This window comes from Callithrix jacchus, chromosome X, assembly GCF_049354715.1.
Source record: "Callithrix jacchus isolate 240 chromosome X, calJac240_pri, whole genome shotgun sequence".
NCBI classification, from domain to species: Eukaryota; Metazoa; Chordata; class Mammalia; order Primates; family Cebidae; genus Callithrix; species Callithrix jacchus.
Genome location: NC_133524.1, coordinates 54,418,217 through 54,443,072, shown reverse-complemented (window position 1 = coordinate 54,443,072; position 24,856 = coordinate 54,418,217). Strand labels below are relative to the sequence as shown.

Below are 24,856 nucleotides of genomic sequence, written 5' to 3'. Positions count from 1 at the left end.
ATTCCTGTCCAAATCCCAGCAAGATTCTTTGTAGATATAGACAAGATAATTCTAATGTTTATATGGAAAGACAAAGGAATTAAATGAGCTAAAATGATTTTTGAAAAGGAAGAATAAGTTGGAAGCCGTTGTTGAACCTGATTTTAAGACTTACTGGGGAACTACAGTAATCAAGATTGTAGGCCAGGCATGGTGGCTCACGCTTGTAATACCAGCACTTTAGGAGAGCAAGGTGGGTGGATCTCTTGAGCTCCGGAATTCAAGACCAGCCTCGGAAACATGGGAAGACCCCATCTCTACTGAAAATACAAAAAAAAAAAAAAAATAGCTGGATGTGATGGTATGCACCTGTGGTTCCAGCTCCTCAGGAGGCTGAGGTGAGAGGATCACTTGACCCTGGGGTGGAGGTTGCAGTGAGCTGAGATCATGCCAGTGCACTGCAGGCTGGGTGTCAGAGAGAGACCCTATCTCAAAGACTGTAGGCAGAGGTATTAACATGTAGATCGGTGGAATACAACAGGGCATCCAGAAATAGTCCCATATGAGTACAACAAACTGATTTTTATTTTTTTTGAGACAGAGTCTTGCTCTGTTGCTGAGGTTGGAGGACAGTGGCGCAATCTCTGCTCACTGAAACCTCTGCCTCCCAGGCTCAAACAATTCTTCTGCCTCAGCCTCAGCTGAGATTACAGGTGTGAGCTACTGTGCCTAGCCAGCAAACTGATTTTTGACAAAGCTACAAAGGCACTTCATTGGAGGAAAGATAGTTTTTTTTTTATAAATGATGTTAGATCAACTGGACATCCAGAGTTGAACAAGTACCACATATCTATACTAGTATCTAAAATATATAAAGAACTCTGAAAACTGAACATAACAAAAAAATTAAACTAGAAAGTTGGCAAAAGATATGCACAGACATTTCACTGAAAAAGATCTACATATAGCAAATAAAGACATGAAAAGATGTTCAACATCAGTAGCCATTAGAAAAATACAAATTAAGGCCAAGTGCATTGGCTCTTGCCTATAATCCCAGCACTTTGGGAGGCCAAGGTGGATGAATCACAAGGTCAAGAGATCAAGACCATCCTGGCCAACATGGTGAAACCTCATCTCTACTAAAAATACAAAAATTATCTGGACATGGTGGCATGCGTGCACCTGTAGTCCCAGCTACTCAGGAGGCTGAGGCAGGAGACTCACTTGAACCCGGGAGGTGGAGGTTGCAGTGAGGTGAGATCGCACCACTGCACTCCAGCCTGGTGACAGAGCAAGACTCTGTCTCAAAAAGAAAAGAAAAAGAAAAATACAAATTAAAACCGCAATGAAATACCACTACACACTTACCAAAATGGCAAAGGTGAATAATAGTGATAATACCATTATCCCAGAGAGGATGCAGAGAAGCTTGATCACTCATAAATGCTGGTGGGAATGTAAAATGGTACTGCCACTCTGGAAAATAATTTGTCAGTTTCTTTCAAAACTAAAAATACATTTACACAACCCAGCACTTACACTCCTTGGCATTTATATCCGAGAAATAAAGACTTATTTTCATGCAGGAACATATTCACAAGACAGCATGGTAGCCCCAAACTGGAAGCAACCCAGATGTGCTTCAGTGGGTGAATGATTACACTGTGGCACATCCATACCATGGAATGCTACTCACCAAAAAAAAAAAAGAAGTATTGATACATGCAGCAATATGGATGGATCTTAAGGGCATATGCTGAGTGAAAAATGCCAGTTTCAAAAGATCATATACTGTATAATTCCACTTATATGGTGTCCTCAAAATGACAAAATTATAGATGGAGAATAGATTAGTGGTTTCTGTGAGTTAGGGATGGTGCTAGAAGGCGGCGTTTGTGACTATATAGGGTTGGCACAATGGAAATCTTTGTGGTTATGGATTTGTTCTGTATCTTGACTGCAGTTGTGGATACACAAATCTGTATAACAGAACTACACACTTAGATTGTACCAATGTCGGCCGGGCGCGGTGGCTCAAGCCTGTAATCCCAGCACTTTGGGAGGCCGAGGTGGGTGGATCACGAGGTCAAGAGATCGAGACCATTCTGATCAATATAGTGAAACCCCGTCTCTACTAAAAATACAAAAAATTAGCTGGGCATGGTGGTGCGTGCCTGTAATCCCAGCTACTCAGGAGGCTGAGGCAGGAGAATTGCCTGAACCCAGGAGGCGGAGGTTGCGGTGAGCCAAGATTGCGCCATTGCACTCCAGCCTGGGTGAAAAGAGCAAAACTCCGTCTCAAAAAAAAAAAAAAAGATTGTACCAATGTCACTTTGCTGGCTTTAATGGTGTATTATACTTATTTAAGATATAACACCATTGGGGAAATTGAGTGAAGGATACACAGGACCTATCTGTACTATCTTTGTAACTCCCTATGAATCTATAATTATTTCAAACTAAAAGAATTTTTTAAATAATAACATTGTAGTGGTTGTGGAGCATGGGTGTGAGGGAGACCAGATAGAATAAAGGTAGGAACAGTCTTGAGACTCTTGTCAGATCAAAGATAATATTTGAACCACCACAATATTTGTTGTGATAGAAAAAATGGGACAGATAGAAGGGATGATAAGGAGGTAGAATCAGCAAGACTTGGCCGGGCACAGTGGCTCACGCCTGTAATCCCAGCACTTTGGGAGGCCAAGGCGGACAGATCACGAGGTCAAGAGATCAAGACCATCCTGGCCAACACGGTGAAACCCTGTCTCTACTGAAAATAAAAAAATTAGCTGGGCATGGTGGCACACATGCCTGTAGTCCCAGCTAATCAGGAGACTGAGGCAGGAGAATAGCTTGAACCTGGGAGGCGGATGTTGCAGTGAGCCGAGATTGCACCACTGCACTCCAGCCTGGGCAACAGAGGGAGACTTCGTCTCAAAAACAACAACAAAAAAGAATCGGGCTGGGCGCGGTGGCTCACGTCTATAATCCCAGCACTTTGGGAGGCCGAGGCGGGTGGATCACTAGGTCAAGAGATCGAGACCATCCTGGTCAACATGGTGAAACCCCGTCTCTACTAAAAATACAAAAATTAGCTGGGCATGGTGGTGTGCGCCTGTAGTCCCAGCAACTCGGGAGGCTGAGGCAGGAGAATTGCCTGAACCTAGGAGGCGGAGGTTGCGGTGAGCCAATATCGTGCCATTGCACTCCAGCCTGGGTAACACGAGTGAAACTCCGTCCCAAAAAAAAAAAAAAAAGAATCAGCAAGACCTTGGTAATAACCGAATGATTTCCAAGTCTCTTGCTTGGGTGATTGAATAGATGTTAGACATCTTAAATAGAAGAGGGAGGCCATAGCTGAGTAGTCTGAGATGGAGTACAAATATATAGAAGCCATGTTTGGTTTTTTGTTTTTTTGTTTTTTGAGATGGAGTTTCGCTCTTGTTATCCAGACTGAAGTGCAATGGCGCGATCTCGGCTCACCGCAACCTCCGCCTCCTGGCTTCAGGCAATTCTCCTGCCTCAGCCTCCCGAGTAGCTGGGGCCACTGTGCCCAGCTAATTTTTCTATTTTTAGTAGAGACTGGGTTTCACCATGTTGACCAGGATGGTCTCGATCTCTTGATCTCGTGATCCACCTGCCTCAGTCTCCCGAAGTGCTGGGATTACAGGCTTGAGCCTCCGCCCCCGGCCAGAAGCCATGTTTTCCTGGTCTGGTATGCCTTTGTAAATCTCAAAGATGTTGGTTTTTTGAGAATTTTGTGAAATATCTTAATGTCTTCTGGGATATCTTGTTGTGTATTATAAAGCCAGATATTTACATGATTCTTCCTTGTGCTGCTTTCCTTGTCTAGCCTGGTGCATCTACTAAAAAATTAGATTCAGAGTAACTAAGAAATGTGTAGGGCTAGGCGATGTGGCTCACGCCTGTAATCCCAGCACTTTGGGAGGCCAAGGCAGGTAGATCATGAGGTCAGGAGTTTAGACCAGCCTGGCCAATATGGTGAAATCCTGACTCTGCTAAAAATACAGAAATTAGCTGGCTGTGGTGGCAGGCGCTTGTAGTCCCAGCTACTCAGGAGGCTGAGGCAGAAGAATCACTTGAACCCAGGAGGCAGAGGTTGTGGTGAGCCAAGATCGAACCACCGCACTCCAAGCCTGGGTGACAGAGTGAGATTCTGTCTCAAAGAAAAAAAGAAAGAAAAGAAAAGAAATGTGTGACATTAGACCTTGATTTCTTTCTCCAAGTTATTATTATTTTTTATTTCAGACAAAGTCTCTTTTTGTCGCCCAGGCTGGAGTGTACTGGCTCGATCTCAGCTCACTGCAACCTCTGCCTCCCAGGTTCAACTGATTCTCCTGCCCCTGCCTCCAGAGGAGCTGGGATTACAGGCACCTGCGACTATGCCTGTCTAAATATATATATATATTGTGTGTGTGTGTGTGGAGACGAAGTTTCACCATGTTGGCCAGGCTGATCTTGAATTCCTGACCTCAAGTGATCCTCCCACCTCGGCCTCCCAAAGTGCTGGGATTACAAGTGTGAGCCACCATGCCTAGCCTTATTTATTTTTTTTTAGAGACAGGATTTAGCTCTGTCACCCAGACTGGAGTACGGTGGCAAGATATCTCACTGCTGCCTCAAACTCCTAGGTTCCAGGGATCCTCCTGCCTCAGCCTCCCAAGTTGCTGGGACTACAGGCATGTGCCATTACACCCAGCTAATTTTTAAATTTTCTTTGGAGGTAGGATCTCTCCATCTTGCCTAGGCTGGTCTTGAACTCCAGGACTCAAGCAATCCTCCTGCCTCAGCCTCCCACATTGCTGGGATTAGACATGTGAACCACCACACCCAGCCCATTGATTTCTTTATCTGCAAAATGAGCATTATGTTTTGTGATAATGTATCATAATTTCTCTCTCAGGATTTTTGTGAGGATTAAATGAGATAATATATGTAAAGTGCTTGCATATGAAGCACTTAATGTGTAGTATTCCTGCTGCTAAAAATATTATTGTGACAAAAAAATTAAGAATTGAAATGCGATGGACCCTGTCAGTGGATACTGCTGCTAGCTGTAGAAATGCTAAGAGAGGCCGGGCACGGTGGCTCACGCCTGTAATCCCAGCACTTTGGGAGGCTGAGGCGAGTGGATCACGAGGTCAAGAGATCGAGACCATCCTGGTCAACATGGTGAAACCCCGTCTCTACTAAAAATACAAAAAATTAGCTGGGCATGGTGGCGCATGCCTGTAATCCCAGCTACTCAGGAGGCTGAGGCAGGAGAATTGCCTGAACCCAGGAGGCAGAGTTTGCGGTGAGCCGAGATCACGCCATTGCACTCCAGCCTGGGTAACAAGAGCGAAACTCAGTCTCAAAAAAAAAAAGAAAAGAAATGCTAAGAGATTTTTAGAGCTTTTTTTCTTTAAATTTCTGTTTTCCAGTTCCTTCAGTGATCCTTAAAGAATGGTCTGCCTATAAAGGGAAGTCACCTCAAACCCCTGAACTGGTGTCTGCATTGACCTTTCGGGAATGGACTTGCCCAAACCTCAAGAAGCTCTGGCTAGGCAAAGCAGTCGAAGACAAGAACAGAAGGATGCGGGCCTTCCTGGCCTGTATGAAGTCGGACACACCGAGTATGCTAAATCCAGCTAATGTCCCCACCCATCTGCTGCTCATGTGCTGTGTTCTCCGGTAAGCTATCTAACAGGCAGGCAGCCAGTTCTTTTACTTTTTTGATATTTCCTTTAAGCACATGCTTTTTTGATATTTGGGGGTAGGGAAATCAAACCAATTTTATGTTTGGCTTTTATGTTTATTTTATGTTTGGCTTATCAAAAATGATTGTTTGGACAGTCTTCTCAGTTTGTGATCCTTGGTCCTATCAGTCCATACGTGACTCCTCTTTACTTTTCAGTTTTAGTTTAGTTTTTGTCTTGTTGAGTCCTCATCTTTGATCCAATTTCCTTCTTTTATTCACCCATAGTCATCCACTTTTGGATATTTGAAGTGTGTCCTTCCAAGCCGTCTTCCATATATTTATTGAGACATACGTGTATTCATGCACAGTCTATAGTATTTTTGTATGGGTAAAATTTTTTCCTTTTTTGACATGAAAGGTGTTGTGTTGTACATCTCATTGTTTCTTTTTTTTCCTTTTTTTATTGAGACAGAGTTTTACTCTTGTTGCCCAGGCTGGAGTGCAGTGGTGCAATCTCAGCTCACTGCAACCTTTACCTCCCAGGTTCAAGTGATTCTCCCACCTCAGCCTCCCAAGTAGCTGGGATTACAAGCACCAGCTCCCATGCCCAGCAAATTTTTGTATTTTTAGTAGAGACGGGGTTTCACTATGTTGGCCCAGCTGATCTCGACCACCTGACCTCAGGTAGTCCCCCTACCTCAGCCTCCCAAATTACAGGCATGAGCCACTGCACCCGGCCTGTTTCTTTTTTTCACTTAATATTATTTTTGAGGTCTGTCCATATTCATAATATCAATCATTCTTCTCCACTGTTGGGTTATGTTCTATCAAATACTAATATCACAGCATTTTATTTATTGATTAGTAGATAGTTGTTTTCAGTTCTTTGGTATTACAAATAGTGCTGCAGGGGATGTCTTCATAGATGTCTGTGTCTCTTTGTGTTCCTGAGTCAGTTTAAAGTATAACTGAGAAGTAGAATTTCTGGATCCTGTAAAATATGCATGTAGCCTTTGACTAAACATTGCCAAATTGCTCTAGATTATAGTTGTACCAATTTATATTCCTGTGAACAATGCATAAGTATTTCTATTTCCTCATATTATTGCCAGTACTAATATCATAAAACTTCTTAATTTTTGCCAATCTCGTGTTTTCAAGTAGTATCTTTAATTTTAATTTGCATTTGACTACAAGGAGGTTGATCTTCCATTTTTATGCTTATTAGCCATTTGAGTTTTCTCATTCTCTGAAGTGCTGCTTTATTTGTCTTGCAAATTTTTTATTAGGTTACTTGTCTTATTTTGCTGATTACAGAAGTTCTTTGTCAGATGTGTGTGTGTGTACACTCAGACACACATACAGCAAATACTTTTCTATATTTGAGTGTGCGTGCTTGTGTCTGTGCATGTATATCAAATATCTTTTCCAGTCAGTCACAATTTGTTTAAACTTCATGTATGGTATTTTTTGTTTACCAGAAGTATTTCGTTTTTACTAGCCTTGTAAAAATTTAACTCTTGGCTGTGCGTGGTGGCTCACGCCTGTAATCCTAGCACTTTGGGAGGCCAAGGTGGGCAGATCACTTGAGGCCAGGAGTTCAAGACCAGCCTGGACAGCATGGTAAAACCCCATCTATACAAAAAATATTTATATACAAAATTAGCCAGGCATGGTGGCGGGTGCTTGTAATCCCAGCTACTCGGGAGGCTGAAGCAGGAGAATTACTTGAACCCAGGAGGCAGAGGTTGCAGTGATCTGAGATTGTTCCACTGCACTCCAGCCTGGGCAACAGTGGAACTGACTCTGTCTCAAAAAAACAAACAGAATTAGGCTGAGTGCAATTACTCACACCTGTTATCTCAGCAGTTCGGGAGACTGAGGCCAGGAGTTGAAGAACAGCCTGACCAACATGGCAAAACCATATCTCTACTAAACATACAAAAATTAGTTGGACATGGTGGTTCAAGCCTGTGTTCCTGGCTACTTGGGAGGCTGCAAGGGAGGATCACTTGAACCCTGGAAGTGGAGGTTGCAGTGAGCTGAGATTGTGTCACTGCACTCCAGCCTGAGTGATAGGACAAGACTCTGTCTCAAAAAAAAAAAAAAAAACTGGGAGGAAAAAAAACCCTTTATTTTTATAGATTTAAAGGGTACAGGTGTCCTTTTGTTCCATGGATGTATTACTTAGTGGTAAAGTCTGGGCTTTTCACGTAGCCATAACTCAAATAGTGTACATTGTACCTATTAAGTAATTTTTAATCCCTCACCCCCTCCCATCCTTCTGAGTCCCCAGTCTGTGTTACTCCACTGCCTGTGTCGGTGTGGACACATTGTTTACCTCCCACTTATAAGTGAGAGCATGTTGGACTTGACTGTTTCTGAGTTATTTTACTTAAGATAAATGGCCTCTTCCATCCCTGTTGCTGTAAAAGACATGATTTCATTCTTTTTTTATGCCTGAATAGTACTCCAATATATGTGTGTGTGTATATGTATACACACACACACACACACACACACACACACACATATAAAATCATACTTTATCCAATCATTCATTCATTGATGAACATTTAGGTTGATTACATACCTTTGCTATTGCAAATAGTATTGCAATAAACATACAGTTGCAGGCATTTTTGTTGTTGGATGTATAGTGTGCAAATATTTTCTCTGATTCTGCAGGTTGTTTCTTTACTCTGTTATTTCTTTTCCTATTCAGGAGCTTTTTCCTTCATGCTTATTTGTCTATTTTTGTTCTTGTTGTATTTGCTTTCGAGGTTTTCTTTTTTTTCTTTTTTTTTTTTTTTGAGATGGAGTCTAGCTCTGTCGCCCAGGCTGGAGTGTAGTGGCACGATCTCAGCTTACTGCATCCTCAGCCTCCCAGGCCCAAGCAGTTCTCCTGCCTCAGCCTCCCAAGTAGTTGGGATTATAGGTGCATGCCACCACGCCTGGCTAATTTTTATATTTTAGTAGAGATGGGGTTTCACCATGTTGGCCAGGCTGGTCTTGAACTCCTGACCTCAGGCGATCCACCCACCTTGGCCTCCCATAGTTCTGGGATTACAGGCATGAGCCACTGCACCCAGCCACTTTTGAGGTCTTAATCATGAGTTCTTTACCTAGGCCAATGTACTCAAGAGTTTTTCCTAGGTTTTTTCGTCTAGGATTTTTATAGCTCAGGTCTTACGTTTCAGTCTTTAGTCCATCTTGAGTTGATGTGTGTGTGTGTGAGTGTGTGTGTGTGTGTTTGTTTTGTTTTTTGAGATGGGGTTTCACTCTTGTTGCCCAGGCTGGAGTGCAGTAGGCCATCACACCCAGCTAATTTTTGTGTTTGTAGTAGAGACGGGGTTTCGCCTTACTTGCCAGACTGGTCTCAAACTCCTGACCTCATGATCTGCCCACCTCAGCCTCCCAAAGTGCTGGGACTACAGGCGTGAGCCACCATGCCTGGCCATGCCCAGCTAATTTTTTTTTTTTCTTTGAGACGGAGTCTCACTTTGTCACCCATGCTGGAGTGCAGTGGTGCTATCTTGGCTCACTGCAACCTCTGCCTCCTGGGTTCAAGCAGTTCTCTGCCTCAGCCTGCCAAGTACCTGGGATTACAGGCACCTGCCACCATGCCCAGCTAATTTTTATATTTTTAGTAGAGACGAGGGTTCACCATCTTGGCCAGGCTGGTCCTGAACTCAGGACCTCGTAATCCACCCACCTTGGCCTCCCAAAGTGCTGGGATTACAGGCATGGGCCACCATGCCCAGACACCCAGCTAATTTTTTAAAGTTTTGTTTTTAGAGACGGCTCTCACTGTGTTGCCCAAACTAGTTGTGAACTCCTGGGTTCAACCAGTCCTCCCATCTTGGCCACCCAAAGTGCTAGGACTACAGACAGGAGCCACCATGGCCAGCCAGAAAGTGGACAAATTTTTGCCAACCTTTTAGTATTATAATTTTATATACATAGAAAACTTAGAATGGTAGTACAGTGAACACTCATATAATCACCACCTAGATTCTATAATATTTAGCATATTTGCTTTACTTCCTATAACCATCCATTTGTTCATCTCTGGGCATCCATTTTTCCATCCTTTTTACTGCATTTCCAAATAAATTGCAGATATCAGTATACTTCTTCCTTTACCAAGAAGTACTTATTTTGGTTCTGTCCAGCCCATGATTTTGTATCTTTATGGTATATGCTTTGGTGTCTTATTTAATAAATTCTCCCCTACCCCTAAGTCATAAAGATATTTTTCTATATTTTCTTATACTTTTATAATGTCGCCCATATCAGGTCCTTGATACAGTAGATGTTTATTTTGTACATGCTTTGTGAAAGAATCTAACTTTATTTACTCTACATAATACGACAGTTCCCCAGCTTGATGTATTGAATGATCCTTCCTTTCCCCTACTTTTCTTATGTACCAAGTTTTTTGTTTTTTGCTTCTTTTTTTTTTTTGAGATGGAGTCTCGCTCTGTCACCCAGGCTGGAGTGAAGTGGCGTAATCTTGGCTCACTGTAACCTCCACCTCAGGGGTTCAAGCCATTCTCCTGCCTCAGCCTCCCAAGTAGCTGGGATTACGGGTGAGCACCACCACAGCCAGCTAATTTTTGTATTTTTGTAGAGACAGGGTTTCACCATGTTGCCCAGGCTGGTCTCAAACTCCTGACCTCAAGTGATCTGCCCACCTCGGCCTCCCAAAATGCTGGAATTACAGGCATGAGCCACCTCGCCTGGCCATGATGTACCAAGTTTTTATATCTGTGTAAGTTCATTCATGGATTCTATTTTGTTCCATTGCCCATTTGAGTCCTTATCAATATTTCATTGTTTCAGTTATTAAGGGTTTACAGTATGCCTTAATATCAGGTAGCACAAATCTCCACTCTTTGCTTTTGTTTTTCGAGAATTATACTAGCTATCCTGGGACCTTAAGAGCTCTTAATCTTCCATTATAGTTTGTTATCAGTCTAGTTTCCATGAAAATCTTGTTGAGTTTTTTTGTCATCGAACTGAATTTATAGGTTAATTTGGGAAGCATTGACATCTTTATAATGTTAAGTCCTCCTATCCAAAGATAATAGTTAACCTTTCCCATTTATCCAGGTTTCTTTCTTTATGTCTTAGTAGAGTTAATTTTTTTTCCATTCAGATCTCCTACATTTTAAATTAATTCCTCAGTACTTCATAGATATCATTATGATTATGTGTGATATTCTAGTTTCTGTTATACTTTCTCATTGTTTATTTGCTAATGTAGAGGAAATAAATTTTTGTATAAAGGGGAGATCATGCCCTACAAGTTACCAGAGAACTATAGAGCACTTAGCTTTCAAAGTGGACAGACCTTACTTTGAATGCTGGTTCTGGCGTTTTTCAGCTTGGATATGTCACTTTAGCCTTTCTGAGCATCTCTTTCCTCACTATAAATGGGTATAATTTTTACTTCTCAGAGCTGTTTGAGCATTGAGATAATGCATGCAGGGACCCTATCACATACTAGATGCCCAATATATGCTAATTTCCTAACCGCCTTAATATTAAGATTAGTGACTTACAAAGTTTTCCCAGTAAGAATAATGAGGCCGAGCACAGTTGCTCACACCTGTAATCCCAGCACTTTGGGAGGCCGAAGCAGGTAGATCATTTGAGGTCAGGAGTGTAAGACCAGCCTGGCCAACATGGTGAAACCCCGTCTCTACTAAAAATACAAAAATAAAATTGATCAGTAGTGGCACATGCCTGTAATCCCAGCTACTCAGGAGGCTGAGGCAGGAGAATCACTTGAACCGGGAGGTGGAGGTTGCAGCGAGCCAAGATTGTGTTACTGCACTCCAGCCTAGGTGACAGAGTGAGACTCTGTCTCAGAAAAAAACTTAAAAAAAAGAAAAAAAGAGGCTGGGCGTGGTGGCTCACACCTGTAATTCAAGCACTTTGGAGGCCAAGGCGGGCGGATCACCTGAGGTCAGGAGTTCAAGACCAGCCTGACCAACATGGTGAAACCCCGTCTTTAAAAAAAAAAAAAAAAGAATAGTGAATAGTAGTAAATATTTATTCTTCCTACTTCCTAACATATTCCTGGACCACAGTCCTACATTGTCCCATATTAACTCTGGAATTGTACATTTCATTTATCTTCTTTCTAAAATATATAGTAGGCCAGCACATTGGCTCACGCCTATAATCCCAGCACTTTGTGAGGCAGAGGCGTTTAGATCACCTGAGGTCAGGAATTCGAGACCAGCCTGGCTAACATGGTAAAACCCCATCTCTACTGAAAAACACAGAAATTAGCCAGGCATGGTGATACACGCCTCTAGTCGCAGCTACTTGGGAGACTGAGGTATAAGAATCACTTGAACTTGGGAGGCGGAGGTTGCAATGAGCCAGGATCACACCACTATACTCCTGACTGGGTGACAGAGCAAGACTCTGTCTCAAAGAAAAGCCCAAAAAAACAACCAAAAAACAAAAAATATATAGTAATTGGTCATTTTCTCATTTATTTGGCTCTCTACATTATATGGAATAGATCCAGGAACATAAAAGCAAGTAAAAATAGCTTATGAACAGCTCTAATAGTCATTATAAAGACTGTGTTCTGGCTGGGCTTGGTGGCTCATGCCTGTAATCCCAGCACTTTGAGAGTGGATCGCTTGAGCTCAGGAGTTTGAGACCAGCCTGGGCAACGTGGTGAAACCCCATCTCTCCAAAAAATTTTTAAAAGCTTAGCTGGGCATGGTGGTGTGCACCTGTAGTCTCTGCTACTCAGGAGGCTGAAGTGAGAGATCACTTGTACCCACATGGCAGAGGCTGCAGTGAGCCAAGATGGTAGCACTGCACTTCAGCCTGGGCAACAGAGTGAGACACTGTTTAAAAAAAAAAAAGACTATGTTCTAATAGATTCTGTATATTTCCACTGAAGAGAGCCCCTTAGCCTTGTGTCTAATCTACTTATTATTTTATTTTCTTTAGCCTGCCATCTTTCCCAGCTAGTTTATATATATATATATATATAATTTTATATATATATATAATTATATATATATATAAATATATATATAAATATATATATATAATTTATATATATAATTTTGTTTTGAGATGGAGTCTCACTCTATCACCAGGCTGGAGTGCAGTGGCACAATCTTGGCTCACTGCAGCCTCCACCTCCCAGGTTCAAGCAATTCTCCTGCCTCAGCCTCCTGAGTAACTGGGAGCTAATTTTTGTATTTTTAGTAGAGACGGGGTTTCACCATGTTGGCCAGGCTGGTCTCGATCTCTTGACCTCTTGGTCCACCCGCCTCCGCCTCCCAACGTGCTGGGATTACAGGCATGAGCCACTGTGCCTGGCCTAGTTTTTGTATTTTTATTAGATATGGGGTTTCACCGTGTTGGCCAGACTGGTCTTGAACTTCTGACCTCAGGTGATCCACCTGCCTCGGTCTCCCAGTGTTGGGATTACAGGCAAGAGCACGCACCTGGCCTCCTATATTTTTAAGAAGACAAAATTGTAGGGAAAAGAAAATGCAGTTTTAATGATTAGCATAAAGTCTGGTTGGAAATTTAAATATTAAATGAATATTAACTTATCCTTAATACTGCATTGTTCAGCAATATCAAGTAAACACTGGGTAGGAACTCTGAAGTATAGCCTGAGTGCTAGGAGCCTATGCTCAATTTCTTATACAAACTATAGGTAAAAGATTTCTAGATGGCCTAGAGAAAAGGAGTCTTCTAGGAAAGGTTGATACAGTTTGAGGAAGGCAGAATGTTTCTGCATACAATAGCCATCACTTAGGAGGAAGGGATACTAAAGAACTCTGTCAGGCTTCAGGAAGGGAGGTGCAGCCCTGCTGGAGGGGAGGTACAGCCCTGCTGAATGGGAGAGGCCTGCATCAAGGCTTTATCAGTTTTAGCAAAAATTCATTCAAATTATCAACAGTTTCCCGGAGATGGAACATGAAATTGGACAAGCTTTCTCCTCCTCTTTAACAGGGTATTTAAGAACTAGAGTTTATTCATTTGACAGAATAATTCTAAAGTCCATCAGGAAAGGCAAATGAACAAGAATAGCTTAGAAAATATTTTTTTAAAAAAGATATATCTTGGTCCTGCAGTAGGGCTGTTATTGGGGGGGAAAAAAGAGGTGTCTTGGCCCTATTATGTGCCAAAATGTATTATAAACTCATACCAAAATAATGTAATATTGTCACAAAATGTTTTAGAGCAGATAATACTGCTAAGACCCTAAACACATTAGAACTTAAAATATGCTAAAGGAAGCATCACAAATCAATAAGGAAGAGATGAGAATGGGATTTGTATTTGGGGAGAAAATATCCACTTACAACCATACCTCACATAAATTCCAGGTGGATTAATTATAAAGATACATATAAAAAAAGATAAAAGGCAGAATAAAAAGTAAGCAATGATTTACTGACCTTGAGACAGGAAAGGGATTTTTTTTCTTCATTCTATTTCTTCTAGGAAAGGAATTTTTAAAATGTGAATATACAGGCCTTAAGCCCAGGGTATTGCCGGAGACAGTAACAATCTTTGTGACAGGAAAGGCAAATACTTCAGTTGCCTGAGACAGGCAAACTGAAAACTACAAAACACTGTTAAAAGAAATTATAAAAGATTTAAGTAAACAGAAAGATACCCCATGTTCATAGATAAGATAAAATTCTTCTCGTGGATTTCTAACTAGAAAACAAAGATAAAATATTGTTAAGATGGCAGTACTCCCCAAATTGATCTACATATGCAGTGGAATCCAAATTTCCAGCCTTCTTCTTTGCAGAAATTAACAAATTAATGCTAAAATTAATATGTAAATGCAAGGGACCCTGCTGTGGTTGAATGTCCCCTCCAAAATTCATATTGAAACTTAATCCACAGTGTGGCAGTATTGAGTGCTAGGGCCTTTAAGATGTGATTTGATCGTGAGGGCTCTGCTCTCACAAATTGGCTAATACATTCATAGATTAATGGGTTAATGGATTAATGGGTTATCATGGGAGGGGAACTGGTAGCTTTATAAGAACAGGAAGACAGATCTGATATAGCACATGATTGTGATCAGCCCTCTTAGCATATGACCAGCAAGAAAGTTCTCAGTAAATGCAAGAAGCCTCCAACTTACTCCATAACTGTAAGAAATAAATTCCTTTTCTTTATAAATTACCCAGTTTCAGGTATTCTGCCATAAGCAACAGAAAATGGACTAAGAGGTGGGGTACAGTGACTCATGCCTGTAATCCCAGCACTTTGAGAGGCCAAGGTGGGAGGATCACTTAAGCCCAGGAGTTCGAGACCAGCTTGGGCAACATAGACCCCATCTCGACAAAAGACAACAACAAAAAAGCCAGGCGTGGTGGCATGAACCTATAGTCTCAGCTACTTAGAAAGCCGAGGTGGGAGGATGACTTTAGCCTAGGAGGTGGAGGCTGCAGTGACCCGTGATCATGCCACTGCACTCCAGCCTGGGTGACAGAGTGAGACCCTATCTCTCAAAAACATACAAAACAAAAAGAAAATAAAGAGAATTGGTACAGAGAAGTGTGGCTGTTTCTGATAATGAATACCTGAAAATGTGGAAGCAGCTTTGGAACTGAGTAATAAGCAGAAGCTGGAGGAGCAGGCTACATACAAAACACCAAGATTCTAGTGAAGGCTTAGAACACAAGAAGACTTAGGGAGCGTTTATAATTCTTTAGAGATTGGTTAAATGGTTACAACCAGAATGCTGATAGAAATATGGACAGTAAAGGCCATTCTGATAAGGTTTAGATGGAACTGAGGAGCGAGGTATTGGAAATGGAAGTAAAGGCCATCCTTGTTATAAATTGGCCAAGAACTTGGCTGAATGGTGTCCATGCCCGGGGGCTTTGTTGTAGGCCAGACTTGAGAATGATCAATTCAGGTACCTGGCTGAAGAAATTTTTAAGCAGCAAAGTGCTCAGGCTGCTGCATGGTTACTTCTGACTTTACAGTGAACTGCTAGAGAAAAGGGAAACAGAGCAGAAACATTTGGAAAATTCACAGCCTTGCCATGTGGTAGAGAATGAAAAAGAGTTTGCAGGAGTGGATCCAAGGGTGCAGGGGAGCCACCACTTTATGCCTAAAAGGGAGCCAGGTGCTAATAGTCAAGACAGTGAGGAAAAGGCCCTAACGTCACTTCAGAGATCTTTGAGGCAGCCCCTCCCTTCAGAGGCCCAGAGCCCTAGGAGAATAGAATTGTTTGGGAGTGGAGGAGGCCTGGGACACAGCTGCCCTGTGCCACCTCGGGAAAGCTACTTCCCACATCTCAGCCCCTCCAGCTGGAGCAGCCATGTCTCAAGTGGGCCCAGGTGTGGCTCATGCCTAAGTTCAGGAAGGTAGCAGCTCAGGAACGTACAAGTCATAAAAACCTTGGTGGCATTCACGTAGTAATAATTCTACAGGCTCACAAAAGCTAAGAGCTGTGGCGGCTTAGCAACCTCTGCCCCTTGAATGGATCTCGTTGAAAGCCTCGGAGCCCAGGTAGAGACTTGTTGTCAAGCCAAAGCCACCACAGAGATCCCCTACTGTAGCAGTGCCCAGTGGGAACATAAGGTTGGAGCTGCCGCAGAGTCTTCAACCAAGGCAATGCATAGTGGAGCCATTGGAACAGGACTGCCACTGGGTCCCCAGAACTGTGGGGTCACTAGCAGCATGCATTGCCTACCTGGGAAAGCTTCAGGCACTGGACTCCAACCAGTTTGAGCAACCATATGGCCTACACTCTGCACCCATGCAGGCAGGGCTGCCTAAAGGCCTTGTGGGTTGGGCCCCCACCACAGTGTGTCCAGGAGGCCAACATGGAGTCAAAAAAGATTATTCTCCAACTCTAAGATCTTTTATTTATTTATTTGTGTGTGTGTGTGTGTGTGTGTGTGTGTGTGTGTGTGTGTGTTAACACCCAGATTGGAGTGCAGTGGTGTGATCACAGTTCACTGGAGCCTTGAACTCCTGGGCTCAAGAGATCCTCCCACCTCAGCCTCCCGAGTAGCTGGGACCACAGGCACTTACCACCATGGCCAACTAATTTTTAAATCTTTTATAGAAATGAAGTCTTACTGCATTGCCTAGGCTGGTCTCAAAACCCCTGGACTCAGGCGATCCTCCTGCCTCAGCCTTCCAAAATGCTGGGATTACAGGCCAATTCTGAGATCTTGGAAGTAGATAACTTGTTTAGATTTCACAGGCTCACAGATGAGACTTTGGACTTTTGAGATAAATTCATTGTCTTTATATATAACCCAGTGTCAGGTATTCTCTTAGAAGCAACAGAAAATGGGCTAATAATACAAACTCAGCATAGCCAATGTTGAAAAAAGGACAAACACTGTACAGTTTCAAAATTAACTACATAAGTAGAGTAATCAAAAACAGTGGTATACTGGAATTCCATATTACATTTGAGTATCCAGAAATAAACTCTGCTATTTGTGGTCAATTCATTTTTGACAAGGGTGCCAAGATAATTCAGTGGGGGAAAGATAGGCTTGACAACTGGATATTAACATGCAAAAGAAGAGTTAGACCTCTACTTCACACTATACACACAAATTCACTCAAAATATATTATGGACTTAAATGTCACAGCAAAAACTATAAAACTCTTAGAAGACAAGAGGTATAATTCTTCATGACCTGAGATTAGGTAGTGGTTTCTTTGATACGATGCCAGAATCATAATTAACAAAAGGAAAAATAGGTAGATTAGACTGGATCAACATTTAAAATTTGTGTGCTAGAAACTAGACTACAAATAAAGTAAAAACACAACCTGCAGAATGAGAGAAAATATTTGCAAACCATATATCTGATAAGGGCCTAGTATCCATCATATATAAAGAAATTCTTACAACTCAAACAATTGGCTGGGCATACTGGCTCATGTCTGTAATCCCAACACCTTAGGTCACTGAAGTGTGACAAATCACTTGAATCCAAGAGTTTGAGGCCAATCTGGGCAACATAGCAAGACCCCACCTCTACAAAAAATCTTCAAAAAGCACCTGGGCGTGGCTGTGCGCCTGTGGTCCCAACTACTCCAGAGGCTGTGGTGGGAGGATTGCTTATGCCCAGGAGGTAGAAGCTGTTGTGAGCCATGATTGTGCCACTGCACTCCAGCTTAGACAACAGAGCAACACCCTGCCTCAAAAAAAAAAAAAAAAAAAAAAAGAGTTCCTACAAGTAAACCAATAAATGATGAATAAATCTTTTTTTTTTTTTTTGAGACAGAGTCTTGGTCTGTCGCCCAGGTTGGAGTGCAGTGGTGCAATCTCAGCTCACTGCAACCTCCGTCTCCTGGATTCAAGTGATTCTCTTGCTTCAGCGTCCCAAGCAGCTGAGACTACAGGTGCCTGCCACCACACCCGGCTGATTTTTTTAATGTATCTTTAGTAGAGATGGGGTTTCACCACGTTGGTCAGGCTGGTCTCAAACTCCAGTCCTTGTGATTTGCCTGCCTCGGCCACCCAAAGTGCTGGGATTATAGGTGTGAGCCACCACCTGGCCAAATAACTCAGATTTTTAAATTAGTGAAAGATTTGAATAGACATTTCTCCAAAGGACATATGCAAATATCCAGTAAGCACATGAAAAGATGATCTTCAGAGAAATGCAAATGATAAGGACCATAAGAAACCGGTTAACACCCATTAATCAAAAAGACAAGGAGCAGGGATGGGAGATTTTATTAAAAAGAAGACATACAGTAAGTGTTGAAAAGGATGTGGAGAAATTGGAACCCTCATACATTGCTGATGGGAGCATAAAATGAAGACACACATCCACAGAAAAACATACTCACAAATGTTCGTGTAGAATTATTCATAATAGGCCAGGCGCGGCAGCTTACATTATAATCCCAGCACTTTGGGAGGCCAAGGCAGGCAGATCATCTGAGGTCAGTTCAAGACCAGCCTGGCCAACATGGTGAAACTCTGTCTGTACTAAAAATACAGAATTAGCCAGGCATGGTGGCGCATTCCTGTAATCCCAGCTACTTGGGAGGCTGTGGCAGGAGACTCACTTGAACCCAGGAGGTGGAGGTTACAGTGAGCCGAGACCACATCAATGCACTCCAGCGTGGGCAACAAGAACAAAGCTCCATCTCAAAAAACAAAATAATACATATAAAAAAGATTGAGTCCCTTCCTCAAAAAAGAAGATATAAAAAGGAGAAGTTCAGTAACTATGACTGTATCTATATGCCAAAATACATAAAATTAAAAAGACTAAGTGTGGAAATATTTGCAACAGTTAGGACACTGTGTTTTTATTCACAATATATAAAGGCTTAGATACCAGAATAGGTATCTAAGATAGCACAGATGGGTAAATGACAGTCTCTTCAGACTCACTTGCTTAGAAGAAACGGAAGCTTTTCTAGCTCTCTTGCTTTTCCTCTCTTTTTATTTTTACTTTTTGGGAGAAATGGGGTCTTGCTACTCCTGGCCTCCACCTCACAAAGTATTGAGACTATAGGCATGAACCACCATGCCCAGCCCACTCTAGCTATCTTACTGTAAAGGTATAACAGGTAGTCTCCTAGTCATCCAAGGACAAGAAAAGTAGTATACTCAGGGAATGATCCTGGAAAGGCAGGAACAGAGACTTCCCACTCTCTCATGGGCCTGCATAAGTAGCTGTTATTCTGCATGTGTTTTATAAGGTCACTGCATCACTTAGCTCAAATTCTCAAGACTCTGATTGGCAAGCCATGAGTTTATTTGACTTGGATCAGGTGTCCACTCCTTGTCCAAGTAGCTGTCAGTGGGCTGGGCGCGGTTGCTCATGCCTGTAATCCCAGCACTTTAGGAGGCTGAGGCGGGCAGATCCTGAGGTCACGAAATCGAGACCTATAACTCAATCAAGACAGTTGCAGGTGGGCAAAAGATATATTTTAAAAAAAAGAAATTGAGACCATCCTGGCCAACATGGTGAAACCCCGTCTCTACTTAAAAATACAAAGATTAGCCAGGCATAGTGGCGCACACCTGTAATCTCAGCTACTTAGGAGGCTGAGGTAGGAGAATCACTTGAACCCGGAGGTGGAGGTTGCGGTGAGCCGAGAACATGCCACTGCACTCCAGCCTGGGCGACAGAGTGAGATTCCATCTAAAAAAAAATAGCCAGGCGTGGTGACATGAGCCTGTAGTCCCAGCTGCTCAGGCATCTGAGGTGGAAGGATCACCTGAGCCTGGGAGATTGAGGCTGCAGTGAGCAGTGATTGCACCACTGCCCTCCAGCCTGTCTCTTAAAAAAAAAAAAAAAAAAAAAAAGCGGAGTGAAAGGAGAACTACCAAGTATTAAAGCACATTTAAAATTTAAGTCAGTATGGTGCTGGCGTGAGAAGTAGACATAGAATAAATAGGATAGAAACAGATTTTTGTATGTATGAGAATGTAATATATGACAAAACGAGAACTTCACCAAATTGTACAGGAAGGATTATATCATAATTAGTTCTGTTACAAATGGTAACTAAGAGCACCTTCTGTACCAGGCACTATGCTGAGTGCTATTTTGTGGTTTTTTTGTTTTGTTTTGTTTTTGAGATAAGTTCTTGCTCTGTAGCCCAGGCTGGAGTGCAGTAGTGGAATCTGCTCACTGTAGCCTTGACCTCCTGGGCTCAAGCAATTCTCTCTCCCATCTCAGCCTTCTGAGTAGCTGGGAACACAGGCATGAGCCACGACTAATTTTTAATAGAGATGGGGGTCTCCCTACATTGCCCAGGCTAGTCTTAGTGCTTTTATGTACTTTTTCTCCTTTGCTTATTACAGCCTTTTGAGATGTAGGTGGTGCCATCCTCATTCTAAAGATTAGCAAACTAAATCTAGAGGTCCAGGGGATTTAGTTGCCCAGAGTCACATAGAAAAGGAGTAATGGAACCTAGATTACAACCAAGGATGTTAGACTCCAAGTTTGTATTCTTTGCCCACTACATGCTTTGTTTTTGTTTCTTTGTTTTTGAGACGGAGTTTCCCTCTTGCCACCCAGGCTGGAGTACAACGGTGTGATCTTAGCTCATTGCAACCTCTGCATCCCAGGTTCAAATGATTCTTCTGCCTCAGCCTTCTGAGTGGCTTGGATTACAGGCACCCACCACCACAGACAGCTAATTTTTGTATTTTTAGTAGAGACACAGTTTCACCATGTTAGCCAGACTGGTCTCAAACTCTTGACCTCAGGTGATCCACACACCTTGGCCTCCCAAAGTGCTGGGATTACAGGCGTGAGCCACTGCACCTAGCCTGCCACTACATACTTTGTAGCTTAAGTTCTTAGCAAGGTATCTAGAATATCAGAGGCATTTAGTAAATATAATTCTTAGGTATAACTTAGAGTTTGCTGCATATATTAAAGCTTGTGTATAATACATATAGTAATAATAAACAGCAATATAAAGCTGTCATATTACCATTAAGATTGAGGAAATTCCTTGGGAATAAGTAAAACTTTTTTCCAGAAAATCCCCAGTGGAATGAATCATGTAATTCCAAAAATCACACATGATGAAGCATCAATAAATATTGGTTGATTTAATAATTATTATTTCCTGCTATCCCATTTCTGAGCCTCTCACTCCTCTGACTCATTAAACCCTTTATTCTGTCTCATAATTCATTCAAGACTAGTTGAATAGCAGTGCGGGCCCAAAGATGGAGCCAGCATTTCCTTGTAAATATCCTGACATTGACTCATTTGTTCAGCAAACATCTATTAAGCATCCACTCTCCATGTATTCTATTAAGGTTAGAGAGACATTTAAAATTGCAAATTAACATTAAAGTATAAACCAAACCAAACAAAAAGCTCCAGTCCCTAGGAAATTAAATGTTCTCTCCTCTGTGGAGCCTTCTCTAGATTCTCTTGAGGTAAATTTAGTCACTGACTCAGAGCACCCAGAACAATCTGTTCAACTTCTAAAATCACACCCCTTGCGTTGTGTTAATCTTTCTGGTTTCCCACACTTGACTCCTTTAGGTCAGTTTTTCTCGCAGAGTGGTCAGGATATGACTGGTACAATTCTGCTTTGAAGGATTTTTGTTGAATTTTGTCTTGTTTTGTTTTTGGCTTGGCGTGACCTGATTAATGCATCCAGTCTTTGTTCCAATAAATATTTATCAATACCTACTGTATGCCATGTACTCGGCTAGATAGTTAATAATAAATAAGGGATAATAAACAAAGACAAGCAAAGGCAAACAGCCAAGGTCCTAGACCTCATGGGAGCTCACATGGGCACTTGAAAAGAATGTGTTTTCTTTTTTTTTTTTAATTTGTTAATTTTTCCTTTTAAGAATGTGTTTTCTTTGTATTAAGTCAGTCAGGTGTTTAAATCTTATTTATTATACTATTCAAATCTTCTGTGAATGTAAATGAATTTTAAGTATATTTTACATTTTATAGCTTAATAGTGGTATATTAAAGTTCCCCACTGTAATTGCATTTGCATTCATTTTCTTCTATTTTTGCTTTACATTTTGCCCATGAAATCAGATGGAAAGGTTAAAAATGAAAGAATGGGCAAAGGTAAATCAAGGAACTATAAATAAAAAAAAAAACAATATTAATAACCTGAGTTAGTCATTTTCAAATTAGTCCTTCTGACAATCCTGCAGTGTCTTCCTGCAATTTCAGGATGAAGATCCAAATTTCTTAATCCTATTTTTGAGACTCTTTGTTCTCTGGTCTACTTTCTTTCCCCCCCAACTCTCCCCCTCACACACATCCATCCGTCCGTCTATTTATCTATCTATCTATCTATCTATCTATCTATCTATCTATCTATCTATTTTCCCTTTGTCCCCCAGGCTGGAGTGCAGTGGCGTGATCTCGGCTCACTGCAACCCCCGCTTCCCAGGTTCAAGCAATTCTCCTGCCTCAGCCTCCTGAGTAGCTGGGACTACAGGCGCACGCCACCATGCCTGGATAATTTTTCTATTTTTGGTAGAGAGAGGGTTTTGCCACTTTGGCCAGGCTGGTCTCAAACTCCTGGCTTCAAGTGATCTGCCGGCCTCAGCCTCCCAAAGTGCTAGGATTACAGGCGTGAGCCACCGCACCCAGGCTTTTTTTTATTTTTTCCTTTAGCAACGCTATTAACACAACAAGCTTTTATTTATTTTTATGTATTTATTTATTTATTTTTTGAGAAAGAGTCTTGTTCTGTCACCAGGCTAGAATGCAGTGGCACAATCTCGGCTCACTGCAACCTCCGACTCCCTGGTTCGAGCAATTCTCCTGCCTCAGCCTCCCAAGTAGCTGGGACTACAGGCGCCCACCACCACGCCCAGCTAATTTTTGCATTTTTAGTAGAGATGCGGTTTCACTGTGTTGGCCAGGATGGTCTTAATCTCTTGACCTCATGATCTGCCCGCCTTGGCCTCCCAAAGTGCTGGGATTACAGGCGTGAGCCACTGCACCCGGCCCCAGAACAATCTTTTATTTAATCCTTACAACCTCCCTATGAAATGAGCAGGGCAAATTTTATTATCCCTGTTTGGTAGATGAGGAAAGCGAAGACTCAGGAAGGTTAAATAGTTTGTCCATAGCCATCAGCTGTTAGTTGGGGGGACCAACAGTCAAATTCAGATCTTCTCTCTTCAGAATGTATGCTCTTTCCATTAAAACACTCTGGCCTTTTATGTGATCTTCAGTTAGCCTGGACCACGTCTTGGGTACCATGATATGGTTCATGATTGCAGTTTCCACCACCTGAAGCCTTTAGTGTTCCTGAGGCTGCCCCCAGTCTGGCCAACTTGCTAATCTCACCTCTGGTCACTCCAAACATGCTTAGCTGCAACAATATGGAACGTGATGCATTGTGCTGAACCACGCCTTCATGCTTTCACACATCATACTATTTGCTCAGCCTGGAACACCCTTTCCCTATGTTTTTGTCTCACTAAATCCTACAGGCCCTTTGAAACTGAGCTCTTGCTGACATTTTTCAGCACGCCATCTCTCACCTTTACAGTCTTCAGTGCTCTCGTAGCAAGCACCGTGTGCATTCTTCCATCTTGGTACTTAACACACTGTCCTGTCATTGTCCATGTACATGACTCTTTCCTCTGTCTCCCAGACGGGAGGTAGGAAAGCAAAGATTCTTTTTCCTTCATTTACTTAGCAATGCCAAAACCAAGCCAAGTACTGGCTTATGATGGGTTCTTCGCTTAATAAGTTTTTGTAACATGAATAAGTGAGCTTTTATGGCCTAAAAACAGTGCTTTTATCTTCTAGGTACATGGTTCAGTGGCCTGGTGGCCGAATCCTGCATCGCCATGAGCTAGACACCTTCCTTGCACAGGCAGTGTCTACCCAGCTTTATGAACCAGATCAGCTCCAAGAACTCAAGGTGATTTCTTGTACCCTCATTTAAGTTCTTCCTTTTATGAGCTTATGGCACTACTTTAGGTCTTTTTTTTTTCTTGGAGCTGAGGAGTAAGTTCTGCAGGTAACTGTTTGATTTACTTTAGCCAAATATTTGGGTCTATTAATAAAGCCAAGAGGTGCCTGCTATACTACTCTCATACTGATAAATGAGAATGGACAGAAAAGATGGATATTATGCAACAAAAATAAATCATGGCCCTCAGACCATGGCAAGGTTTCTGGCTCTTACAAGATACACTATAGGAAACTTATCCTGATGTCCGTCCCCTGCTTGTGTCTGAATAAATGTCCACCCCTCCTTTAGTGATATGTATTGAGTATTAAGTAGAAATACAGAAAAGCATAAGGAAGGAAGTCAACCACCCACTGAAGGCAGTAGAGCATGGAGTATAGAGGTGAGGCTCTGAAGCCAGGCTGCCTTGGGTTTGAATCCTGGCTTCATTACCTCCTAGCTGTGTGACCTTGGGCAGGTTACTTAACCTCTCTAGCTGCAGTTTCCTTATGTGTAGATTATATATTAGTCCATTTCGTATTGCTATAAAAGAATACCTGAGACTAGATAATTTATAAAGAAAAATGGTTTACTGAGCCCGTTCTGAAGTCAGTATAAAAAACATGGTGCCAGCATCTACTCAGCTTCTGATCAGGGCCTCAGGAAGCTTTTACTCATGGTAGAAGGTGAGGGGAATAAGACAAGAGGAGCCAGCGTGTCACCTGGAGAGAGAG

The 24,856-nt window shown here is 42.1% G+C and overlaps 1 protein-coding gene across 1 annotated transcript in view; it reads left to right on the top strand.

The window, feature by feature from the left end:
- The window catches only part of FAM120C (family with sequence similarity 120 member C), a 105,075-nt gene that overhangs the window by 58,749 nt on the left and 21,470 nt on the right, over positions 1-24,856 (top strand). The window contains exons 10-11 of the mRNA XM_002807889.6: positions 5,430-5,679; positions 23,978-24,092. Of these exons, the coding sequence (XP_002807935.4) occupies positions 5,430-5,679; positions 23,978-24,092 (365 nt within the window). The remainder of the gene's footprint in view (positions 1-5,429; positions 5,680-23,977; positions 24,093-24,856) is intronic.